Genomic DNA, 25211 nt, shown 5'->3' on the forward strand with positions numbered 1-25211 from the left:
AGGCTTTGCAATAAGGCACAAAACAAAAAAAGAATAATACACAATTAGCTTAAACAATTTGGTGATTGTCCCCATAGCTACAACTGTACTAATTCATCATTTAGAAACTTGGTGGATCAACCAGGTACTATCTTTTCAATAGATCTGATGAATTACAGAAATGGAACCACAGAGGATCAAATTATATATGTACCTATCCAACAGTTAGATCTCTTAGCTAGGTACGATAAGGGTTGACAACCAGATTCAAACCTATATTTATATCTTATCTTGTTACAAATAAAAAAATGTGAGGTACCTAAATCCAGAAGTAAATTTTATGTAACGTAAAGAGGCTCATCTACATCCCCACCAAGTTGTGTGACAAGTTCTGCTGCTGTCAACACACTGGCCAGATAAAGGGAAGCTTCAAGATGATTTTAAGTGTTCCTACTTGTTGGCAAAATAGTCATCTCGATCCAGAAACAGCACATGTGAAAATCAAAATCGAATTTATTTTAGGCTTACTGTCCGCTTAAACTGCATATGCTTTGGTAACTCTTCATTCATTTCTAGCAGTTTCCAAAATTCGTTCCTCAAAGCTTTGAGCTGTTCTCTCTTCCCAGCCTTTATTTCTTCCACTTCTTTCATTAACTTGTCATGTTCTCTTTTTCTTCTGGCATTCTCAATACTGAAAACAGAAATTTAAAAAGATAACAGGTTAGGATACAGAAACAGCAAACAGAAAATTAGTATTCAATAATTTGGAAATTCATTGAGCTAGGTCAACTTCTGTAAAATGAGGGTTTGTTTTGCAAAAGCTCAGGCCTAGTGGGTATTTATCAAAAATTCCCATACCTGTAGGCTTTGGGATCTTCAATATCTTCTGGAATTGGCTCTGTTTCAATTCCAAACTGGAGGAAGGAGAGTAAAAGGTTAACCCTTTTAAATTGCATATTTCCCTTAAAATATCTAATAAGAAATAAATTAAGGGTTTTTTCCCTGCTAATTTCTAACAATTGTAGGCCTGGAAATTATTTTCACAAAAAATAAACTAGGGGAAAAAATGCCATTGACTAAATTTATGTGTTTCTGCTTCATTTAAAGGGATAGGTAGAAAAAGTCTTGAAACCAAATCATATGTATACAAAATGTTAATATCACCATATTCCAGTCCAAAATGGGAATTACTGATATTTGTGTGTTATTAACAAGAATAAACAGAAAAAATTGTCTAGGTCATTTATTTTAAAATACTGTTTTTTATCATATCGCTTACATACGAGCATAATTCTCCCAAAATACCTCACGTGTATATGTACCAGCAAAACTTTTAAATATGCGGGGTTTTTTTTATTTTAAGTAAGCATTTCACTTGACCTTATCAAAAAAGACATACAGTGGGAAATGCACAGATTAATATAATCCCCCCTCCTTGAGAAGGAAAGATATGAAATCAGAAATACGAATCTCCCTTTAGAAAGGAAATCAGTTTAATTTAAGGGAGACTATGAAGTAACTCACTTAAAAGTATTTTGTTGATTCAAGTGCTGTGCTATAAAATGCCTTAGGCTGTTAAGGAAGAGGAATTATAACCCAGTGAACTAAACAAAGAATCTTAGCTTGCCAGCTAGTCATTTGTTAAGTAGAACTGAACTTCATAATAGATACGTCTCTCTTTTGCTGTCATTTGTTGTAAAAAAAAAAAAAATGAAGACTCTGTTTGGGCAAGTTGGTTTATTATAGTACAGGCTTTCTACACATGAAATGTAAATCTACATATTTTGATGTAAGGGCGATCTTTGCGACTTTAGCAAAAGTGAAGTCATAAAACATGACCAATGTTAGGAGACAGTGAGGCTAATACATTGTAGTTACTGTTAATCACTTAGGACATAACTTGGCTGAACTGAATGTATTTTTTATTCTTTTATTGCCCAGAGCTAAGGTTCTCCAGTATCAGTGTGATTTCCGGGATTTGATATTGATACCCAGCCAACTATCTCCTGGCCTCAGCTGTTTACAATAAGTTTGCATTAAACAAAGGTGTTTCCAACAGTTCCAAAATATATGCCAACTGTTCTCAATCCTGGCTGAACATGAGAATCACGGGGGCTGGGGAGAGGGTGGGGTAGGGGGGATATTTTATAAAATACTTGTGCTTGGGTCTCACCTTCAGAGATTCTGATTTAATTGCTCTTGGGTGGGGCTCAGGCATCTGTACTTTTAAGGGCTCCCCACTGATTCTAAAGTACAGTCAGGTAAGAACTTCCGACTATACAGAGCTTAGTTTTCTGTTTATTTTGTTATTTAGTTCTTTCTGATTTTGCCTTCTTAAAAGCAGAATCTGCTTCAGTGACTTAAGAAATATTGATTGCAGTCATAAATAAAAGGACACTATTATACAAACGTGGAATGGATTTTTTTTTACCCAATATGGGTTCCCATAGAGAATTGGTACTAGGTAGAAAGAAAGATTTTCTTCTTGTTCATACACTTTTTTTGTGTATGTGTGAGGAAGATCAGCCCTGAACTAACATCCGTGCTAATCCTCTTCTTTTTGCTGAGGAAGACCAGCTCTGAGCTAACATCTATTGCCAATCCTCCTCCTTTTTTTTTCCCCCAAAGCCCCAGTAGATAGTTGTATGTCATAGTTGCACATCCTTCTAGTTGCTGTATGAGGCACCTGCCCTCAGCATGGCCGGAGAAGCGGTGCGTCGGTGTGCCCCCGGGATCCGAACCCGGGCCGCCAGTAGTGGAGCGTGAGCACTTAACCGCTAAGCCACGGGGCCGGCCCTGTTCATACACTTTTACTTCTATAATTCCTCTTCCTGAGCTGGACCTCTTTGGATAACAGCCCATTCTCCAAATCTTGCTGCTATTAATAGAAATGAAAATTTACCTGCTGAAATCTTCCCTACATTCTTTTGAAGTTGGCTTCCTGTTAAATGGGAAGCCAATGTGTTCATAGGAATTTTAACTATGGTCTTTCTAATACGATTCCATTCTTTAGGAGAAATTCTAATGGTTATTAGTGATTTTATCCAAAAGAACCACTTTGATAATAGAAAATTCAGGTCCTGTGACAGGACAAAAGTATATAAATTGGGGATCTAAACCCTCAATCTTCATTATAAAGCCAGTAATGTATTCTTCCTAAAAATAGAATAATTTAACTGAATCTTTGATTACGATCCACATTATCATATTCTAACACTAAAGACAATAATATTTTTACAGCCCCTTTCAAAGGCACAGATTATGGTGTACATCCCATATATGCCCTTCAATAAGTGAATGAGTAAGTGAAAAGCAAAAAATATATATGAAAAAAATTGTGCATTTTGAAAACAAACTTTGATCAAGAAAGTGATGATACAGAAAAATTGACACAATCTTTAATTTGGGGAATTCTACCCCTTTAGTAATAAAGGGAATACAATGCCTTTAACATTTGATAATAGAGGCACCAGAAAGTCAAAATTATAATACTGCTAGCAAGATTAGACTATAAGGTAAATGTGTCTAAATAGTTTTAAATTTTTAAAGAATATGAGCGATTTTATGTCACTATTTTAAAATAAAGGGTTTTTTATTGTTGTTATTAGTTAGGTACATACCCTTGGAGATGGCACTTTGGCTTTGATGCCTTTTTTTAACTCAAATTCAGAAAAAATGTTGAAAACAAAGATATTACTATCTGCTCCAGTAGTCACCAAGAAACGGTCATCAAAGCTAGTTGAGATGCCTTTAATACATCCATAATTATTATCATGTATATTGAAGTGCCAGTAGTCCACCATATTGGTCAATGAAAGATCATTCTGACTTAAGATATAGACTCGAATTGCTCCATCTTGCGTTCCACAAAACATCATATCTTGGTTAACACTATGAAACAAAAAGAAAGTAAGTTGTTCTTCATATTAATCTGAAAATAATGTTTAATTTTAAATTGATTGACAAATGACTAAATTTTTAATAACAAAAGTGTTATGGACTAAATTGTGTCCCCCGCCAAATTCACATGTCGAGGCCCTAACAAACTATGGCAGCCCCAGCAAACTAATACAAAAGGGTAGAGGGGATAAAAGCCAATTTGAAATTTGGGGCTATTATATTCAGTCTTCAAAAGAATGACTGGTACCTATGCTTAATTCTCAATGATTAAAGGACAGATGATTAATTTGTGATTTCTCTAGAATCATCATAACCCTGAACCTTCATTATCTGACTACGGTCTAGCATCCTCCTAAGTAACAGAAAGCAAATCCATACAATTTAATTGTGTGATTAAACAGAAATGCTGACAGAATACTTGATAGAGGGACAGAAATACAGTTTCAGGATTAGCTTTGATTTTATTTACTCATTTGATTTATTTAACTAAACATTGTTTGAGTACCCCTCCATTTGGACAGATCTTTAAAAAATTAACAATATTCATAATGGACAAAATCATAGACACTAATGGAATATAGTTTTTAAAGTTGTCGAAATTCTGTTCACCTGAAAGTGATAGTTTGGATGGGATTATCCTCTGTATCCTCAAGAAATCGGAAATCAAAAGGTTCATCTTTCCTTTCTGTGATATCACTGCTTTTGTCATATGGGGGGAACTCACAGTGATATAAAAAACCAGAATCATAGCCTCCCTGGAAAAGAGATAAATAACATAGAAGGTGGTACTTGAATATAGGACACATATGACCACATGAGGATTTTTTGATTATTTCAAATTTTAAAGCATAAAATAGATGTTTTTAAACATCCACTTTTATATGATTTCTATGACTATAGATAGGCTCTATAAAGCATCTCCATTGTCCCTTTATATGCAACTATACAATTATAATAACAAAACACCTTACAAAGATTTGTCCCCACTTAAAAGTCAATACGAAAGAGATATCACCTCTGACTACCTTCTGAATTCCATTTTATTTCAATTATTCTTCTGAATAAGCAGTATTTAACAAGAGTCTTGTAGGTCATGGTTTTCAGAGCTAGTTTTCAGTCTAGGGCACTGCTTTTCTCCCTGAGGCAACTACCAATTCTGAAAGTAGCTGCTGAGAGGCTAAGAAGTTGAGCAGAGCTCTCTGTGATATCATGAGTTTAAGGAGAGGGAAAAAATTCCCAGGGTCCTCCAAGGACAAGGAACCATTGTAAACATACTTTCCACTGGGCTTTCCCTTGCAATCCTGGAGCACTATACCCTACATGTATGAGTAAACCAGAAATAGACTGGCCTCACAGTAAGTGAAGCCTAATTTCAGGTCATCTTCAATCACTGACTGGATGAAAGTGATCTAGGATTTCTAGCTTTCCAGAAACAAAAATCAGTCTCCAGGAGATAATGGCAATATACAGAGACTCAAGCTCCTGCTACAGCTTTTCACATAGGAAGTCTAGCATCAATAAAAACAAAAAAAAACTAGGAATGCTATCAAAGAGAAGACTTGATTGAAAATCAAAAGAAAAAACAGATCAAAGAAACAAAAACATAAGATATATTGATAGAGGTATTTTCAAAAGGGACTTCAAAATAACTATGATTAATATATTTAAGGAATTTGAAGGCAATATAGAAAATTTTAGAAGTCAACTGGAATCTATAGAAAAAGTAAATAATGGAAAAAATGAAAATTCTACAACTGAAAAACAAAATGACAAATTAAAAATTCAATAGATCAGTCTAAAAGCAACTAGACACAGCTCAAGATAGAGTTATGAAGCTGGAACAGAGATCAGAAAAAATAGACTAAAGCAGGAGAGAGAAAAGGATGGAAAATAGAAAAAAGAAACCAGCATAAGATACATATGGGACGAAGTGACAAAGGCTAATATACATACAATTTAGATGCCAGAAAAAGAGAGTAAAAAGATGAGCCAGAAGGAACATTGTGGTAGATAATGGCTGAGAACTTTCCAAAATTGAATAAAAACATGTTGGAATTCAAGAATGCTATGAACCACAAGTAGGATAAATATGAAGAAATTACACCTTTTAACACAAAGTCTTAAAAGAAACCAGAGAAAAGAGATATAGTAGGTTTCAAATAAACAACAATAAAAAGATGCAGCTGGCATAATGGAAGACAAACGATAAAAAGATATCAAAGTTTTGAAAAGAAAATATCCAGCAAAAATATAATTTTTTGAAAAGGTAAAATAAAGACACTTCAAGACCAGAAAAAAAAAAAACCAAACTGAGAGAATTTGTCACCAGCAGACCTACACTAAAGAAAACAATAAAGGCTATTTTTTAAGCAGAAGATGCAATTACAAAAATATAGAAAGGAATTAACAAAAAATAAAGAATAAACCAAAATGATATCAATAATATAAAAACAATAGGAAAATGCCTTTTGGGGATACAAATACATATATAAAAATAAAATACATTGACATCAGGGGTGGGGGTGGGGAAGATAAATGGCATTAAAGTGCTCTAAGATCTTTTTTCTCTGGAACTAGTAAAACAATAAATTTATATCAAATTATATTAAGTTAAGGATGCATATTATGATCTTTAGGATCATCTCTAAAAAAATAGTAAAAAGAATGGATAACTAATAACCTAATAGAGAAGGAAAATTGGGGGAAAATTATCTAATTATCCAATAGAAGGTATAAAAGGGAACATAGAATTGGTATGATAAACAGAAACAATTAGTAAGATGGTGGATTTAATCTAAAATATATTAGTAATTACATCAAATGTAAATGGACATAGTACTCTTAAAATAAAGACAAAGATCATCCTACAGAATTTTTTTTAAAAAGCCTAACCATACAAGAGACATACTTTGAATATCAGGATATCAAAGGTAAAGGAAAGAGAAGAATCATTAACAACTCTAGTTTTGGCTTAGTAACTGGATGGATGGTTGTCCCATTTACTGAGATGGAGACAAAGCAAGTTTGCATGGGGCAAGTGTAGTTTGAAAGTTATATTTTGGACATGATAATTTTGAAGTGCCAAGTAGAGACGTCAAGTTAGATATACAAGTCTGAATATGAGAGGAGAGGTCAAGACTAGAGATAAAAATTTGAGATTTATTGGCATATAATTGATATTTAAAGCCATGGGACTAGATGAAGTTACTTAGCAAGAAAGGAGGAGCCCAAGACCACATCCCAGAGTACTTCAAATTTCGAAGCTTGTTCAGCAAATGAGAAGCCAGAAAAAGAGACTGAAAAGGAGTGGCCAGTAGAGTGTGGTATCTTGGAAGTCAAGAAAAAAAAGTGTTTTAAGAAGGACGGAGGGCCAACTCTATCAAATGTTTCTGAAAGTTCAAATGGACAGAGAAGTGACCACTGAGTTTGACAATATGGAATTCTTTGATGAAGTGAAGTTGTGGAGACGGAAACCCAACTAGAATGGGTTGAAGATCAAATAGGAGGTGAAGAATTGAAGCCGATGACTACAGACAACTCTTTCAAGAAGTTTTCCTATGAAGGAGCAGTTGAGAGGAAAGAAAGAGAGGTTAAGGAAAAAAATTTAAGATGATAAGTTCTAGAGCATGTTTATATGCTGATAATAAGAATTAAGTAAACAGAGAAGTTGATGATACTGGAGACCAGGTGGTTTGTTTCAGGAGCAAAATCTTTGAGAAAGTGAGAGGGGCTGGGATCAAGAGGTCATTTGGAGCCGTGTCCTTAGAAAGTTGCAGGGGACCATTCACCAATTGTAACAATAGGCAAAGCAGACAAAACTCGTATGGATCCCCATCGGGCATTAGATTTGATTGAGACAGATAAAGAAACTCTATCTGGTTGCTTTTATATTCTCAGTGAAATGTGAGATGAGGTTATCACTAGAAAGCGAGGGAAGGTGTAAAATGTTTGAGGGGAGAAGAAAGAAAGTGATAATTTGGAAGGTGGGAAAGTGAACACGCCTGGGCAGTAGAATAGACCTGCAGAGTGAGTACTGATTTCAGAATTGTGGTCATGACCTCAAAATGAGACTGGTTTTCTACAGCATCTGCTTGGGTGCAGGCACGGAGTTGGCAAATAGTTGGGTCAAGCAGGGTTAGCATCACTACGTCTGTGAACTACACCTTAACCTTGTGTGCTGGTGTAGCTTAATGGTTAAGAGCATGGACTCTAGACCCAGACTGACTGAATCCAGATCCTGGTCTACCTCTCACTGGATAAGTTACTTAACCATGCCTTGGTTTCTTCCTATGTAAAATGCAAATTATAATAGCAATTATTTTATAGGGTGGTTATTAAATCACTTAGAATGGTGCTTGGTACAGAATAAAGAGGTTTCCATCTTTAGCAAATAAAAATATAGGATGCTCAGTTAAATTTGAATTTCAGATAAGCATACACATTTTTAGTATAAGTATGTCCCATGTAATATTTATCTGGCAACCGTAAGAGTAAGCACTAAATATGTTAGTTAAATAATAATTTTTGCATGTATGTTTCAAGTACACCAGAACTCTATTACATTATATTATAGTTGTTTCTATGCCTCTCTCCCTCATGATATGAGGAAATCCTGAGGGCAGGAACCATGTTTTATTCATCCTTTACCCTTTGAACCCTACACAACAACAGCCATCAATAATTGTTTCATAAGACACAGAAGACAGACAAAGGTTAAAGGCACTAATAAATGTAGTCCTAAGATGCCTCCATCACTACTTTCCATCCTTCTTGCTGCTTGCCTCCTTAGAAGTTCCTATCAAAGATGTATTTCCAGGAAAAGTTGAGGAGGGGAGAGGTTAACTCTCATCACTCCTTATAGCAACAGTCTGTGGCTAGTTGGTGTCCTGGCCTGTCAAATGTCTGGGACAAGTTATGAAGTAGTGATGATCTTTCACATATATTTTTATGTCAATTATTATTTTTTGGTGAATGGAACTGAAATTTGTGACAAATTTATAATGAAAGAAATCTTGCTTTGTAATAGATCAATCAAATAAGAGTAGAAAATATAATTAGAGGATGTAATTGTCACATCATTGTGACAGTCCCTGGTACTTGTCTTCCCAATATCCATTTTTCTCTTCTTGCTTATTAGCCAAGTCCCAGTTTTGTTCAGGGTGGCAATGTGGCCATCTGAAAACAGCCATCTTCCCAGACTTCCATATGGTCACACAGCATAGTTGTAGATAACGAAATGTCAGCAAAAGTCTACTGGATCATGCTGCCGTTATTTTCAAAATGCCAATTATTTTCAAAACTAAAAAACAAAAGACTTGGCTAGAAAACCTCTTAGCCCTTTGCCCTTCTATCTTTCATTCTTCTCTCCTTTGACTTCCTGGAATGTATAATTGTCACATGATAACGGATATAACCAGTAGACATATAAAAGAGATATTAAGATGATATAAAAACAACTGTAACTCACATTCCTGCATCAAAATTCACACCTTCAATAGCAGTTAATAAATGAAGTCTTACCATAAGAGTAAGAAAGTAAGAATGTGCTGGAAAATAATGACTATAAATCATATGGGATTAGGGCTGAGATAAAAATTATTGATTACATATTACTCACCAAAGAAACCCAGAACTTCCCTGGCTCAGAATAAAATCCACAGAGGATGCGACAGGGGGTCGATGGAATAAAGATTTGGGGTAATGGCTCCTCTTCCTCTTCCTCCTCCTCTTTCTCCTGGAATTCCTTTTCCCCATCTTCTCCCATCTCTGCTACTAGCTGCTTCCTCCTTTCTTCCTTTTCCTTCTCCCTCAACTCCTTTTGTCTTTTTCTCTTTTCAATTTCTATTAATCTCTTTTGCAAAAGAGACATTAGGAAGATATTAAAAACAACTGTAATTCATTCATTCATTTACACTATTGGGGATGACAAGGAAAGTAGAAGAAAGACAGAGTCCTAGAAAAACTCATAGCTCTGATGTAACAAATACTGTCATTTAAAAATAATCATCAATTTGAGGATATAGTTTTATCATTAAAATTTTCAAATCATTGTAATGACTTCATTCCATATTACTCCCATCAATCCTGATTTTGTAGAGATTATTTTGTTGTTTTTTTCTAACAGAGAAACTAAATACAGTTTCTCTGAGTCTGTCGCTGTCAGCCCATGAATTCGGTGGACTGAAATAGTCCACAAGGGAAGTTGTTTCTATCTTCAGAATTAGTGCAATTTAGGCCCTCAGGGTCTATCAACTGGCTATTGCAAAAACCTCCTAACCCTGACATCCCTACCTCCCATCTTTTATCTCTTTATTCTATTTAACCCTCAGAATTAACTTTCTAATTTATATGTTCTCATCACATCAATCCTCTCAAAAATTCACAATGGATCCCAACGGTCTAAGAATTAAATTGAAACATCTTGGCTGGTATTTAAGGAGCCCCAGGCCTTGGTCACACACTCCTGCCATCTCTGTCCACAAATAACATCCCTCTGTTTCACCACTCCATTCTTCATTTTCTGAAAACACCAAAAACTCTTACAACTCTGCCTTCGCTCAGGATTATTCCCAGCTTTTATTGCCTTTCTCCCCATTTCCATCCTCCCAAAATTCTTTCCATTCTTTAAGTACTAAATGTCACCTCCACGCAGTAGGCTTTGACCTCCACTCACCCCTCCATCAGAATCATATTCTTTCCTCTGCACGCCTCTCAATTCTTTTTTTTGCACTTTGATTTTAGTATCTATTCACTACTGCCTTCTAATCCAGTTAGCTGCTTTCTACCAGGTTATAATCTCCTTAAAGTCATAGTCTATGTCGTCTTCTTCTTTGTATTTCCCCAGCACTTAACACAGGATATTTTATATTCTAAGAAAGAAAAAATATTAGAAGATAATGCTTCAAGAGTCTCTCATACCAGAATCTTAGATTTGACGCTTGAGAAATGGAAACATTTTATGTCCATGTCTTTGATTTCATAGGAAACTACGTCGTGATCCTCCTCTTCCTCCCTTAGGGTTGGAAATGGAGCTTCAAGAACATAGCCATTCTCACAGATAATCAGTAAAGTACTTTCAGGCTAAAAGAGAAAGATTAAACACAGCATTTACATATAGGCAAATTTTTAGAGACATAGTTCAAAAAGATTTTAAACCAGGGAAAATATAATTGCTATGTATATTAACCATTTTTAAAAGATACTTAGTTCCTCACTGCAATTATTATTGGTAAAATCAATCTTATTAATCACTATACGTAATTATTAACTATACCAATTATTATCGTATCCTTATTAATAAGCTGTGTTAAAATTACATTTAGATTTGTTTCCTTTATAGATGCCATAACGTATGTTTCTGAGCCAAAAATGTGGTTGTGAGATCTGTTAGCCTAAAGAGCAGAACATTAAAATTAGGACTGCCAAGGAAAATCTGCAGTGTGTGTATGGCATATACAGTCTCAGCCTCCTTTGAGAGATCAAGTTCATTAAATGTGGATGTTCCCAAGGTTTTTGTCCTCTTCCCTCTTCTCCTCTCTCTCCATAAACGTTTCCTGGGAAATCTTATAGCCAACCCAAGGCTTCATTACCACTCACATGCAATTAGATTCCAAATTAATCTGTCTAGCCTAGACCTCTCTTGAACACCAAAATCATGTGTTTAACCCTGTATGGGAAATCCCCATCTTGATATCCCATCAACACAATATTCAAAATGTTTATTAATTCAATAATTCTATAATTATTTCTTATGTACCTACTATGTACTCAGCATTTTGTTAAGTGTTAGGGGTAAAATTATAACAAGAAAAACAGGTACAATCTCTGCCATTATGGAGCTTAACTCCAATGGGAGAGCCTGTCATTTAACAGAACACACAAATAAATATAATTTGTAACTGAAACAATGTTGCAGAGGTGCCACAACAGTAAAGAGGTTGCACAAGACTTCCTGAGAAGGTGATAGGTACCCAAGCTTCAAAGTGCAGGACAAGTAGAAGAAAATTACATAACGAGTTAGGGGAGGGTTTGAGGGAGCATGCTATGTAAAAGAAATACCATGTGCAAATATTCTGTGGCACATTTAGGTTTATAAGGAAGTTGTTGGCTTGGATGGTATCATCTAAGTCAAAAGAACAGAGTGAGAGGGACTGGCTCGGTGGTGTAGTGGTTAAGTTCACACGCTCCAATTTGGTTGGCCAGGGTTCACAGGTTCAGATCCCGGGTGCAAACCTATGCACCACTTATCAAGCCATGCTGTGGCAGCATCCCACGTATAAAGTAGAGGAAGATGGGCACAGATGTTAGCCTAGGGCCAATCTTCCTCAGCAAAAAGAGGAGGATTGGCAACAGATGTTAGCTCAGGGCTAATCTTCCTCACCAAAAAAAAATAAAATAAACAGAGTGAGAAGAGAGATTGAGACAGAGCCTTAGGAAACAACACTCAACAGCTGGGTGAGGGAGGCTGAGAAGGAATGACAAGATGAAGGAGAGGGTACGAGGCAAGCATAATGTCACAAAAGTCAAGGGAGAGGGTATTTCAAAGAGGAAGTAAGTGTCAACAGGGTCAAATGAGGCTAAGAGGTCAAGAAAGATAAGAACCAAAGAACTAATAATGTTAAATGGGTATCATTGGTGTCTTTAGATGAGATGATTTGGTGGAATAATGAGACTAGAAACTAGTAAGAGCATGGAAAGGAGGGCATGGGTGTAAGGTAATGGAGTCTGTGGGAATAATCAAACCTCTTGAGAAAATTGGGAGGAGAAACATGGGGAGTAGCTGGAAGAGAACATGAGGTCAAGGAATCTATTTTTTGTAAGTGGGAGAGACTTGAACATATTTAAATACTGACGAAAATGATCCAGTGAACAAGTGAGGTTATATGATAGAAAAGAGAAAATAGTGTAAAATCTTGAAAAAAGTGGGAGAGAGGAGAATCAAAAAGACAAGAGGCAGAATTGGCCTCAAGTAGGAAGGGAGACAGTATCTTTATTGTGGAGGAGGGAAGAGGAGTAGGTGGCTGCAGAGGTAAGAGGATTTTATGTTTGGTAGTGGGAAGGTGAAAGAGTTCCTGCCTGAGGGCTCCTAGCTTTTCTGTGAATTAAGTGATGCTGAGAACGAGAGTAAGAGTGCTAGTGGGAGGCTTGAAGCTTTGAGGAGAGAAGAAGTTTTAATTAAAATGGTCATTGTGGGTGAAAGAGGGAGTTAATGAGAGCAATGTCCTAGGATTGCTGAGCCATCCCATGGATTGTGTTGAGGTCATTTGAATCACTACATTACGGAGAAGCTAATCTTCCTTGGTGTATGACTATCTCCAGCTGCCCTTGGCTGATCACTGTAGGCAAATATAAATCAGTTAGGGGCATTCAGGGATGGATTTTTGCCAGATGAGTATGAAGAAAAGACAGAGGGACAAGAGAGATCAAGACATTGGAAGAGTGTTATTGATCCTTATTGAAATGAAGAATCATGAAATTTAAGCTGGATATGGAAGGAAGTGAAGACAAGAGTGGACTAATGGATTAGAGAAAGCAAATGGTGAATGAATAAGAGGTCCCTGTGACATGAGAGAACAAGTGGAGCAGGAGTGGCCAGATGAACAGGCTGGAAGGGAGAAAGGTTGAGGTCAGAATGTGGGAGATTTGAATCGTTGACTATTAAGGTTGAGTTCTTACAAGTTGTTATGATCTGAATTGTGTCCCCCCCCCAAAATTCATATGTTGAAGTTCCAACCGCCCGTATCTCAGAATGTGACTGTGTTTGGGGATAGAGCCTTTAAACAGGTGATTTAAAATAGGGTCGTTAGTGTGGGCCCTAATCCAATACGACTGGTGATTAGAGGGGATTAGGATACAGAATGATGACCATGTGGGGACTCAGTGAGAAGGTGGCTGTCTGCAAGCCAAGGAGAGAGTCCTCAGAAGAAACTAAACCTGTCAGCACCTTCATCTTGGACTTCGAGCCTAAAGAACTGTGAGGAAATATATTTCTGTTGTCTAAGCCACCAGACTGTGGTATTTTGTTATAGAAGCCCTAGCAAACTAATAAACAAGTGGTAATAGTGCCCAGTGGGTGGCTTTGAAAGTATGTGAATGAGGCGTAAATATCATGGGAAGAGAGGAGGTCAAGAAGCTCCAAGGCTGATGCTGATGCTGTTCCATTAGATTTGCACATGGTGTTAATATCATTCAGAACAATTGCTTGTACTTTGGATGAAGAGAAAGATAAGCATATTCTCAGAATTTTAACAAAGGGGCAGGTGGTCAGAAGACAGCAATATAAAGAGAGAAACGATGATGAAGCTGAATTATAAAAAACAGCTCCCTTGAGATTCTTATCTTAAATTTTTATGAGTTTCAAGTCATAAAAGTAATATATAAGTATTGCCACAAACAAAATCATACTATACAAAGATGTATAAAGGCAAAGCTAATTATTATGCTTCTCTCCCTGACTCCAAACAGATATAATGAATGCTAAGAAGTTAATGTGTATCCTTCCACACTTTTCTCTTCAGAATAGAATTTTTTTCAAGATGATAAAAGGGTAGTCATTTATTCCTTCAGTGAAGATATAGTCAATCCACATCCATGAAGATAACCAGACACACATAGAAGCAAGATACCAGGAGTGAGAGTCAGCAAAACAAAGATGATAGAAAAAAAAAAATCCATAAAGATGTCAGATATTAAAATTATCAGACACAGCCCAAAAAATAATTATGCCCACTATATTTAAAGAAATAAAAGAAAAACTTGAAATACCTACAGGAAACAAAAAAGTATAAAAACTAACAAAATAGATATGAAAAAGAACCAAATAAAACGTCAAGAACTAAAAAATACAAAAGTTGAAATTAAGATCACAAAGTGTGGCTTTAGCACCAGATAAGGTAATTGAAGAGATAATTAGTCACTAGAAAATAGATCAGGAGAAATAAGTAAAATATAGCGTGGAGAGATTTTTTTGAAAGCTAACAAATAAAGAAGATAGGGAAATTTAGAGAATAAGACTGAGAAATTCTAACATGTACTTGATCAGGGTCTGAGAGAGATGGTGGGGGAACAAAAGCAAGATTTCAAGACAAATTAGCTAAATCTTTTCCAAAATTTATGTGAGTTACAAATCCACAGATTCAAGCACCTATATACATCACAATGAAACTGCAGAACACCAAAAACATAGAGAATATCCTAAACACAGCCAGAAAAGAAAGAAAAAAATTCCAGAAAAAAACAAAAACCAAGAGAGCTTGCCAATAGCAGACCTGCAATAAGACAAGTTCCGAAGAATGTATTTCGAACAGAAGGAAAAAATCCCAGATGCAAGAAGGAATAAAGAGCAAAGAGAGTGGTTGATATGTGGTTAATTTTTAGTGAGCATTAATTGAATATAAATCTCATAAGATATTTTTAAAATACACAACATTAGAATATCATTCCAGAAGGATGGTAGACAGAAGATTCTAAGGTGCTTGCACTGTCTGGTAGGAGGGTGAAGAACTAACATTAAACTTGCATGAGTTAAGGACATATGTTAAAACGTAAAGTAACCATTAAAAGAATAGAAACAGATGCATAACTTCTGAAGTAGTAGAAGGAAAAGTAGAATGATTTTTAAAAAGTCAGTCCAAGAGAAAGCAAATAAGAAAAAGATAAAAAAAAGAAAGAAAGAAAATAAGAGTCAAAAAGAAAGCACAAAATAAGATGGTAGATTTAACCCAAATTGTAACAATAATTACATTACCTATAAATTAATTAAATGCATCAGCTAAAAAACAAAGATTATCAGATTGGATATTTTTAAAATTCCAACTGTTTACAGAAGACACACCTAAAACATAAACATTACTAGAGATGAAAAGGTTGCTTCATAATAATAGAAGGTTTAATTCATCAGAAAATTGACAATTTAAATTTGTATGTACCTGACAGCATAGCTTCAAAAAGCAAATAGTGATAGAACCACAAGGGAAAAAAACAAGCACTCAAAAGAAAATATTTTTTAAACATCTCTCTCAGTAACAAGCAAATAGAAAATCAAAATAATATAGACAATTTAACTATACAATTAAAAACTTGAGCTAATAGACATGTACAGAAACTGCATACAGTTTTAAGAATACATATTCTTTTCAACGACATGAAGAGTATTTATAAAATTTCCCTCAATCAGTTTCAAAGGATTAAGCTAGAAATCAATAATAAAAAGATAACTGAAAATTTCGTGTGCTTGGAAATTAAGAAAACACTTCTAAATAGCCCACAGGTCAAAGAAAAAATCAAAATGAAACTGAGAAAATATTTTGAACTGAATGATAATGGAAATACTACATTATTAAAACTTGGATACAGCTAAAGCCTATAGCTTTATAAGGTGCACATAAAGATGTATATAAAGAAGAAAGATTAATAATTAATGAAATATAAATATCCATGTCATGAAATCAGAAAAAAACGAAATAAATCCTAAGAAAGTATATGTAAAAACATAATAAAAGAACATAACTTAATGAAATAAAAAACAAAATAGAATCAATAAAGTGAAAAGTTCCTTGAAAACACTAATAAAATTGACAACCCTCTAGGCAAGATTAATTAAGCAAGAGGAATGGAAGAAAGAAGGACAGCAGGAAGGGAAAGAACAAATAACCAATATAAAAAATGAAAAGGGGACATCACTACAGATCCTGTGACATTAAGGATATTATGAAAGCTACAGACAATACATTTGAAAATTCAAAAGAAATAAACATTTCCTAGAAAACAAAATTTACTTGCCAAAACTGAATCAAGAAGAACTAGAGCTATATGGAACCACAAAAGACCCCGAATAGCTAAAGCAATCTTGAGAAAGAAGAACAAAGCTGGAGGCATCACGCTACCTGATTTTAAACTATATTACAAAACTATAGTAATCAAAGCAGTATGGTACTGGCATAAAACAGACACACTGACCAATGGAACAGAATAGAGAGCCCAGAAACAAACCCACACATATATGGTCAATTAATTTATGACAAAGGAACCAAGAATATACAATGGGGAAAGGACAGCCTCTCCAATAAACGGTATTGGGAAAAATGGATGGCTACATGCAAAAGAATGAAACTGAACCACTATCTTACACCATAAAAAAAATTAACTCAAAATGGATTAAAGACTTGGATGTAAGACTTGAAACCATAAAACTTCTAGAGGAAAACATAGGTGGTAAGCTCCTTGACATCGGTTTTGGCAATGATTTTTTGGATCTGACACCAAAAGCAAAGGCAACAAAAGCAAAAATAAATAAGTGGGACTACATCAAACTAAAAAGCTTCTGCACCACAAAAGAAACCATCAACAAAATGAAAAGGCAACATACTGATGTGAGAAAATATTTGCAAATCGAATATCTGATAAGGGGTTGATATCAAAAATATATAAAGAACTCATACAATTCAATAGCAAAAAAACCAAAAATTCAATTAAAAAATGGGCAGAAGATCTGAATGAACATTTTCCCAAAGAAGACATATAGATGGCCAACAGGTACATGAAAAGATGCTCAACATCACTCGTCATCAGGGAAATGCAAATCAAAACCACAATAAGATATCACTTCACACTTGTTAGAATGGCTATTACCAAAAAGACAAGAAATGCTGGTGAGGATGTGGAGAAAAGGGAACCCTTGGGCACTGCTGGTGGGAACGTAAATCAGTGCAACCACTAGGAAAAACAATATGGAGTTTCCTCAAAAAATTAAAAATAGAACTACCATATGATCTAGCAATTCCACTTCTGGGTGTTTATCCAAAGAAAACGAAAACACTAACTCAAAAAGATATATGCACTCCCCTGTTCACTGAAATATTTACAATAGCCAAGATATGGAAACAACCTAAGTGTCCATTGATGGATGAATGGATAAAGAAAATGTGTGGGGGGGGGGGGTGTATAATACTGAATGAAATATTATTCAGCCATAAAAAAGAATGAAATCTTGTCATTTGTGACAACATGGATGGGCCTTGAGGGTATTATGCTAGGTGAAATAAGTCAGAGAAAGACAATTACTGTATGATCTCATATACATGGAATCTAAACAAAACACAACAAAACGAAGCTCACAGATACAGAAAAGAGTTTGGTAGTTGCCAGAGGCAGGGCAAAATGGGTGAAAGGGGTCAAAAGGTATGAACTTCTAGTTATAAAATAAAGAAGCCATGGTATTCTCTATCTACTAGATTACTTCATTATGTAGTAATTGAGATTTCAGCATGAAGACAAATAAGAATTACTTACATGAGAGATCGAAGACCACATTAACTGGCAAACAGGTCCAGGAGTAGTAATATACCCAATTGGTTTATAATCCTTTTCCACTTCAAAGAAGAAAACAGTTTGATCTTTACTCTAAGAAAAAGAGAAATACCCACCAAATATATATTATTATGAAATCTATTCCATAAAATACAAAGACGCATTTAATAGCTATAGTATATCCACTGTATACTTATACCTAGAATGATCATATATCTCAAATTATTCTGGGAAAATTTTTTTCAAATATTGGCTTCATTTTCGCTATGAGAACATTTGACAAACTACGTGTTCCAGTATGTGGTTCTGAAGAAATGATCACCATACCTGTATCTAAGATTAATTCACAAAAAAATTCTGCAATGCATATGCTCACCTATTAATGCATAAGGAATTTAATGATTATTCTCTTCATTTATGGCAGTTCTATATAAGAACATACCTATGCTATAAAATATTGATTATACATAAAACATCTTTCATGTTTCCCAGTTGAAAATTTCTGCTATTTAAAATAAGCATTAGAACTCAATTTGTAAGAATATTTTAAAATGTCTTGCAAAGACTACAGTGAAAAGATATGAATACAAACAAAGCAAAATATAGATATATTCTCGGAAATGAATATCAGCAAATAAGGCATCATCAAGTAGGAAGACAAATAAGGCAAGGTTAACCATGCAAGTTCAACAGGAAACAAAAGGAAATCGACTACTTACCCCTGTGGCTAGAATTTCTCCATCACGTTCATAAGCTAAAGCAGTGACACGAGCAGTATGGGGTTTGAAAACCTGTTTCAAACGAATATCTGCATCCAAAATTTTCTTCCGTCCTGCAAAAACTGTGAGCCCTTTTGGATCATAAAGTTCAAGAATTCGAACAACCCCATCTTCGAATCCTACAATAATCTGTGCTCCAGTGTAGCTTACCTTGGAAAAAATTAAATGCAAGGGATTAAATGCAAATGAAATTAGTTGATTAAGAAAGTTGAAATACATAACAAATACCTCTATATTTTATTTATACTTAAGTAATTTAACGTTGCCTGCCCACTGGTAATTCCTTATACCACTTTCTGGTAAGCTCTATGTATTGTAGGGCAGTTCCTTATCACCGCTGACCATGAGGTAAACAATGGCAATTCAAACACTCGATGAGGAAACATTGGTGGAACGTCTGTCTACCACGTGCCAGGCACCTGTCACCAGCAACCCGACTGTAAGTGTGAACAGTTTCCGTCCCTGGTTTCACAGAATTTACGGTCTAGTGGGGAGGACAGACATTAATCAATCACACAAACGAGTGTGGAATTATTAACTGAACTAAGTGCTAAGGAAAGAAACATATTTTCTGAGAGCATATAACAAAGAAAGCTGATCTAGACTGAGGGCTTCCTTAAGGAAGAGGTAGCGGAGCTGAGATCAGAAGGATGCCCAGGAAGTAACTAAATACAAGAAGGTGGGAGAAGCACTCCTGTGGAGAAGATATAGCTTTTACAGAGCTCATGTGGCAGGAAAGACTATAACTCACGAAACAGTTATAGTTTGACTATAGCAGACTAAGTAAGGGAGCAGGGCTTCCACAAGAGGCTGGAGAGGGAGATAAGCAGGCACCAGGCCACACAGTGGCTTACGTGTCACAATTGGGGTAGTCTTCATCCCAAGAGCAGTGGGAAGTCACTAAAAGATTTTTAGTTGGGTGTTTGCTGGGGAAGGGGGTGTGACATGATCAGATTTGCTATTTCAGAAGACTCATCCTAGCTGCAGTGTGAAAAATAGATCCGAGACAGCCTAGATAGGATGCAGGGAGACCTTTGAAGAGATGGCTGCCTTACTCCAGGACAGTGATTGTGGTCACTTGGTCTGAGCTGGCATAGAAGAGATGCGGGATGTGGACATAGTTTAGAGAGAGGTATAATGGCCCTATTTGGTGATGACTGGACATGGGGGATGAGGCAGAGGGAGGTGTCAGGGACAACTGAGGCATTTAGTGAGATGGGAAACACTGGAAGGGAGTCAGACGTGTGTGTGGTTTGTTGTTGCTATTATTGTTTTGGATGGAGGTGTGGCTAGGGTCAACAGAAGATCATGAATTCAGTCTTGGACATGTTTAGTTCGAGGTCCTCTGAAGATCTCAAAATGGGGATGACATATAGTCTGCAGTTTAGAGGAGAAGTCTGGGCTGGAGATTTAAATCTAGCAACGTCTGAATGTACTAAATCTGCTGTCTTGGAAGGCATTCAGGAGAAAGGTGAGAGCCCTGGTATTCTTTAGAGCAGAGTGATCATCCCTGAGGCCAGGCAGTCATGAGAATCTTGAGAATAATAAAAGTGTACTCCACCTAACTCCAGTTGAATGTTGTTCATTCAACAAACATTTCCTAAATGTATAAATGTACCAGTAACTGTAGAGGCACGGGAACCACAAAGAAGAATAAAGCATGGCTGTCACCATGAAGAACAGTCTGGTGGGAAAGGTATAAAATAAAGCAAAGCATCTTAGTAGATTATGATAAGTGCTATAAGAGAGGTCTATACACAGTCCTTAAAACACACACACAGATACTCACAGAGGAAAGGGTACCTGTCTCTACCTGAAGGTGGGGTCATGGAGGGCTATGCAGAGATGATGTTTGACCTGAGCTGAGTCATAAAGAATGATGTGAGTTTTCCAGAAAGGCAAGGGGGTATGGAAAAGGGCATTTCAATTCTAGCATAATATCCATATGATCATTATTTGCATATAAGGCTAAAAAAGGAAACATTCTATGGACATCGCACAACCATCTGAAGAAATGATTCAATTATGTGGCTGTATTTTAAAGACTTCAGCTATGAGTGTATATAGATTAGGATAAAGAGGGAGCCAGGTTTGGTAATCCAAATACTCTGTGGTTTCTACTTATTCGAGCTTCATCATTGTTCTGGCTCCATTCCCTGGCCTGAGTTCTTTTTCAGGTCCTGATCCCCTCATGGAATTCCCCTCCATTCTAGCCATCTCCACATCTATTTTGGTCCTGGAACATTTTCTCTTCGATTTCAACCCAAAACAGTAAGGATAAAACATTTCCTAAATACTCCCGTGACATTTTAAAATCATGGCTGCAAATTCTTTGATATGCCTCCCATGGAGAGGTGGGGTTTAAGTCCCTCCTCCCTTGAATCTGGGTGGGGCTCGTGACTGCTTCACCCAACGGAGTATGGGACAAGTGACATTATGTGACTTCCAAGGCTAGGTCATAAAAGGCCAGCAGCTTCTGCCAGGTTTGCAGGAACAGTAGATCTTGGAGCCCTGAGCTGCCATGTAGGAAATACGTGACTGCCCTAAGCCATCATGTTGTGATGAAGCCCAAGCCACCACATGGAGAGGCCATTAGGTAAGCACTCCTGTCGACATCCCAGCCTTCAACCCAGGTGCCTGACTTGTGATATAGAAGCCTTTAGATGATTCCAGGTCCCAACCATTCAAGTCTTTCCAGCTGAGTCTCCAGACACTATGAAGCAGAGATAATCCATCCCTGCTGTCACCTGTCTAAATTCCCAATCCACCGAGCATGTGTGCAAATAAAATGATTGCTGTTTTACACCACTGCATTTGGGGGTAGCTTATCACACAGCAATAGATAATGGAACAACTCCCTACCTCTGCCCAATTTTTTCCATAGTTCTCATCATTATCTAACATATCACATATTTTACTTATTTATTTTGTTTATTGTCTGTCTCTGCCTCCTGTCTTCCACTAGAGTATAAGCTGCATGAGGACAAGTATTTCTGTCTTTTCATTCATTGCTCTATTCCCAGAATCTAGAACAAGGCCCAGCACACATTGTAGGCACACTGGAAATATAAACAGAATGAATGAAATCAGAGTTAGCGGATAGTGAATAAATACACAAAGTTCTGTTGAGTAATTACTTGTAACATGAGACTATTACTAATGTTCAGGTGGCACAAAAATAGATTTTCATTAAAACAGGACCAAAACCACCACATTAGGAAGGTCTTGATATGATTTCTATCACATTCTGAATGAATAAATTAACTTAAAATTTTATTCTTCTCTAAAATCCAGAGTCAGAAAATACCTATATTTCCAAGAAATAGCACTGATAGACCATAATTACCAATAGATTCTGGTAGAAGTTTATTATAATAACAAACTTACCAGTTGGGGCACCCAAGCGAGGGCAGTACCTCCTTGTTTGAATTTCATCTGAGCCAAATGAGTTTTGCTAGCAAAATCATAGATTCGAATAGAGCCTATAGAAAGACAGTTTTAAAAGAAACAAATTATATACGTAATTTCTTTTTAAATAACCTTGGCTCACTTTACATGTTCAGCATTATAACAAGGAATTTCATAAATAATTAAATCAACTGATAATCTAACAGCCTTTCTTTAGTCACAAATTTACACATATTCCCTCAAGCAGGTAATCTGTAAACACGAATAATAAAGAAAACAACTGATGATTGACTGGTGGATCAATTTCACCTTGCACAGTCCACAGGCTCGGATAAGTCAAGAAGGAAGAAAGGAGATGGAAAGAAAAGGAACAGTACAAATGTGGATAACACCAAAAGGAAGAGCGTTTTCACGAGGAACTTACTGATTGTGTCCTTATTTTAATCTGTCACCATAACCACGGGTGCTGTATTTTGTGCCCTCCCCCTCTGCAAAAACTCCCTTCCATCAAGAGCATTCCTTGTTGGAAACATTCTGAAATGCTTGTCATCAAACATATATAAAATTTGTATTGCAAACGAAACAAAAAGGGCCAGATTCATTTTCCTGAAGAGTTCCTACTTACAGTCCAAGGCAGTGGTGGCCATGAGATAAGTCAGAGGGGAGACGGCCAAGGCTTCGATGGCTCCAGAATGGAAGGAGAAGAGGCATTCTGGATCTTGGGTCTGACAATAAAAAGACAGAGATCCTGCTAGATCTCAAAGATAGGTTAACATAGAATCAAGGTCAAGTTTAAAGAAATGCCAATAGAACCCACCCAACGTGTGATTTTACTTGAAGAGAAATAAGAAAAAGTGTAATAATAGGTTAGAAAGAGCACTGGACTTTGGAATTCAGAGAATTGTGAGGAGAAACACAGTGCTGGTTTTGCAGTTATTGGCTGTGTGATGCAGCACAAGTCACTTCAAATGCCAGTTTCTATGTCGTAAAATGAGATGATGGCCACTGCCTGCCTACTCAACAGGGTAGCTGTGAGGATTGCATGAGATGACATAAATCAAAATGCCATATGTTTATGAAAACTGTAAAGCACCGTACAATACTTTGTCATTGTCATTGGCCACTTTTCTGGTAAATTTTGCTATGAAATAGATCCTTTTTTTATGTAAAATAACTAGAGAGAGAAAGAGAGAAAATGAATGAATTCTCAGGAGTAGGGCATGTTGAGCAAGGGTTTGATGGGAACAATGATCAAATATAGAGAAAGATAAAGTATCTTTTAAAGAAAAATAACAAAGATTTTTATTATAAAAATTAGGAAGAAAATAAGAACAGGCAACTTACGATATTTGAAAAACTAAGGTCAAGCTTCCATATGGCTCCACTGGCATCCTAAAAAATTAAATAACTAATAATATTTTATCATTTTGAACTTTTATCAAATTAAAAGAATTTTATTCCTATGATTTAGCTAAAGAACAAACAATACCAAAAGCTTACGTATATTTTAAAGTGTGATTGAAATTTAACAAAAGCAACTTCTATATATCTTAGAACACAAACCACAAAATATATGAAGCAATCTCATAATATTTACAGTCAGTTTAACATAATTAAAATTCTAATTGGTTTTCTGTGTATAAAAGATAGGTCAATTAATTACCAAAATTCAGGAACTCTTCATTGAAGTATCAATAGAAGTCAATAGTGCAATGGACTTAGGGTGACAATAAATTTTACTACTATTTTAATTTTATGTCCAGATAACTTTGAAGAGCTGAGAGAAGAGTGTAGCTTACCTGAGCCAACCAAAAGTTACTTCCAGGTTCGTTCATTTTTATCATAGAGAAGAGTTTGACGTTCTTGTCTACTTGAAGTTCGTTAATGGGCTCGATCTCTAACAATCCAGTCTCGTCTATAGTATCAGCAGTGTCTATCGTCTCAAAATCCCATATCTTATAAAATAATGAAATACTTTAATCAATAAGCAGTCTCTGAATATACATTTTCTAAGCCAGAAAGGCCTCAATTTTTTTTTCAAAAGTCATTTCTTCTTGTTCCATGAAAATTCATAATGAGTAAGTGTAATCAGAACACCAGCCAAAACCCATCCCCTGGGATTTTGCTCTGAACTGGGGGATGATGTATTATTATAGTTTTCTTTATATTTATAGAGATTAGTGAGAAAATACAGCCCTGAATAAGAGTTCTATTTTGCCCAAAGTAAACTTTATTTCAAGGTTTCTGTCAGGTCTTTCTGCAGATAAAGTGGCCATAAGGAGGAAGTGGTTCAGTCGTTCAGCAAGATATTATAATGAGCCGTGATTTATATACAGTGGTAGGCCCCTTAATGGGGACCCCATTAATCATCTTGCTTAATGATTCAAGTACTACCTTCATTACAAACAGAGAAAATGGATGTAGATGACGTCTTCACGTGAAAAATATTTCTCTTTCTTGTCATTGATTTAGACTGTCCTATTCAGAAAAGGATTGTTGTTCTTGGGCTAGGAGACCAGATGCTACAGGAAGGATGAGGGAGCACAGTTTCACCTCATGTGCCAGAGACACCCAGAAGGACTTCCTCTGTGAAGTGCCAAAGCCCACTCCAGATGGTTCTGTTGACATACCCTGCCATGTTGTCCTAGACTCCATAACTCAGACTTTGGGAAAGTAACTTTGGGAGGACTGGTGTTGTCCCATAGATTAGCCTCGTGGGGGAGAGTCTCAGATCCTAGGGCCAGGCTAACTCCTGGGAGCTGGGGTAGGTTTTCCCTAAAGGGTGAGAGGTGGAGATTTCCAACAAAAAGAACTGAAGAGACGAGGGCGGACTTTGAA

General features: G+C 36.2%; 1 protein-coding gene across 1 annotated transcript in view; it reads right to left on the reverse strand.

Annotated features, from left to right (window-relative positions):
- The window catches only part of CFAP44 (cilia and flagella associated protein 44), a 106262-nt gene that overhangs the window by 48556 nt on the left and 32495 nt on the right, over positions 1–25211 (reverse strand). Inside the window, exons 10-21 of the mRNA XM_087439595.1 lie at positions 24173–24328; positions 23718–23765; positions 22999–23098; positions 22353–22447; positions 18906–19115; positions 18169–18279; positions 10798–10959; positions 9497–9730; positions 4489–4634; positions 3600–3870; positions 838–893; positions 508–670 (exon numbers count right to left, since the gene is read on the reverse strand). Coding sequence (XP_087295721.1) covers positions 508–670; positions 838–893; positions 3600–3870; positions 4489–4634; positions 9497–9730; positions 10798–10959; positions 18169–18279; positions 18906–19115; positions 22353–22447; positions 22999–23098; positions 23718–23765; positions 24173–24328 — 1752 coding nt within the window. The remainder of the gene's footprint in view (positions 1–507; positions 671–837; positions 894–3599; positions 3871–4488; positions 4635–9496; positions 9731–10797; positions 10960–18168; positions 18280–18905; positions 19116–22352; positions 22448–22998; positions 23099–23717; positions 23766–24172; positions 24329–25211) is intronic.

Source organism: Ceratotherium simum, chromosome 15, assembly GCF_057802395.1.
Source record: "Ceratotherium simum simum isolate JZ-2026a chromosome 15, ASM5780239v1, whole genome shotgun sequence".
NCBI classification, from domain to species: Eukaryota; Metazoa; Chordata; class Mammalia; order Perissodactyla; family Rhinocerotidae; genus Ceratotherium; species Ceratotherium simum.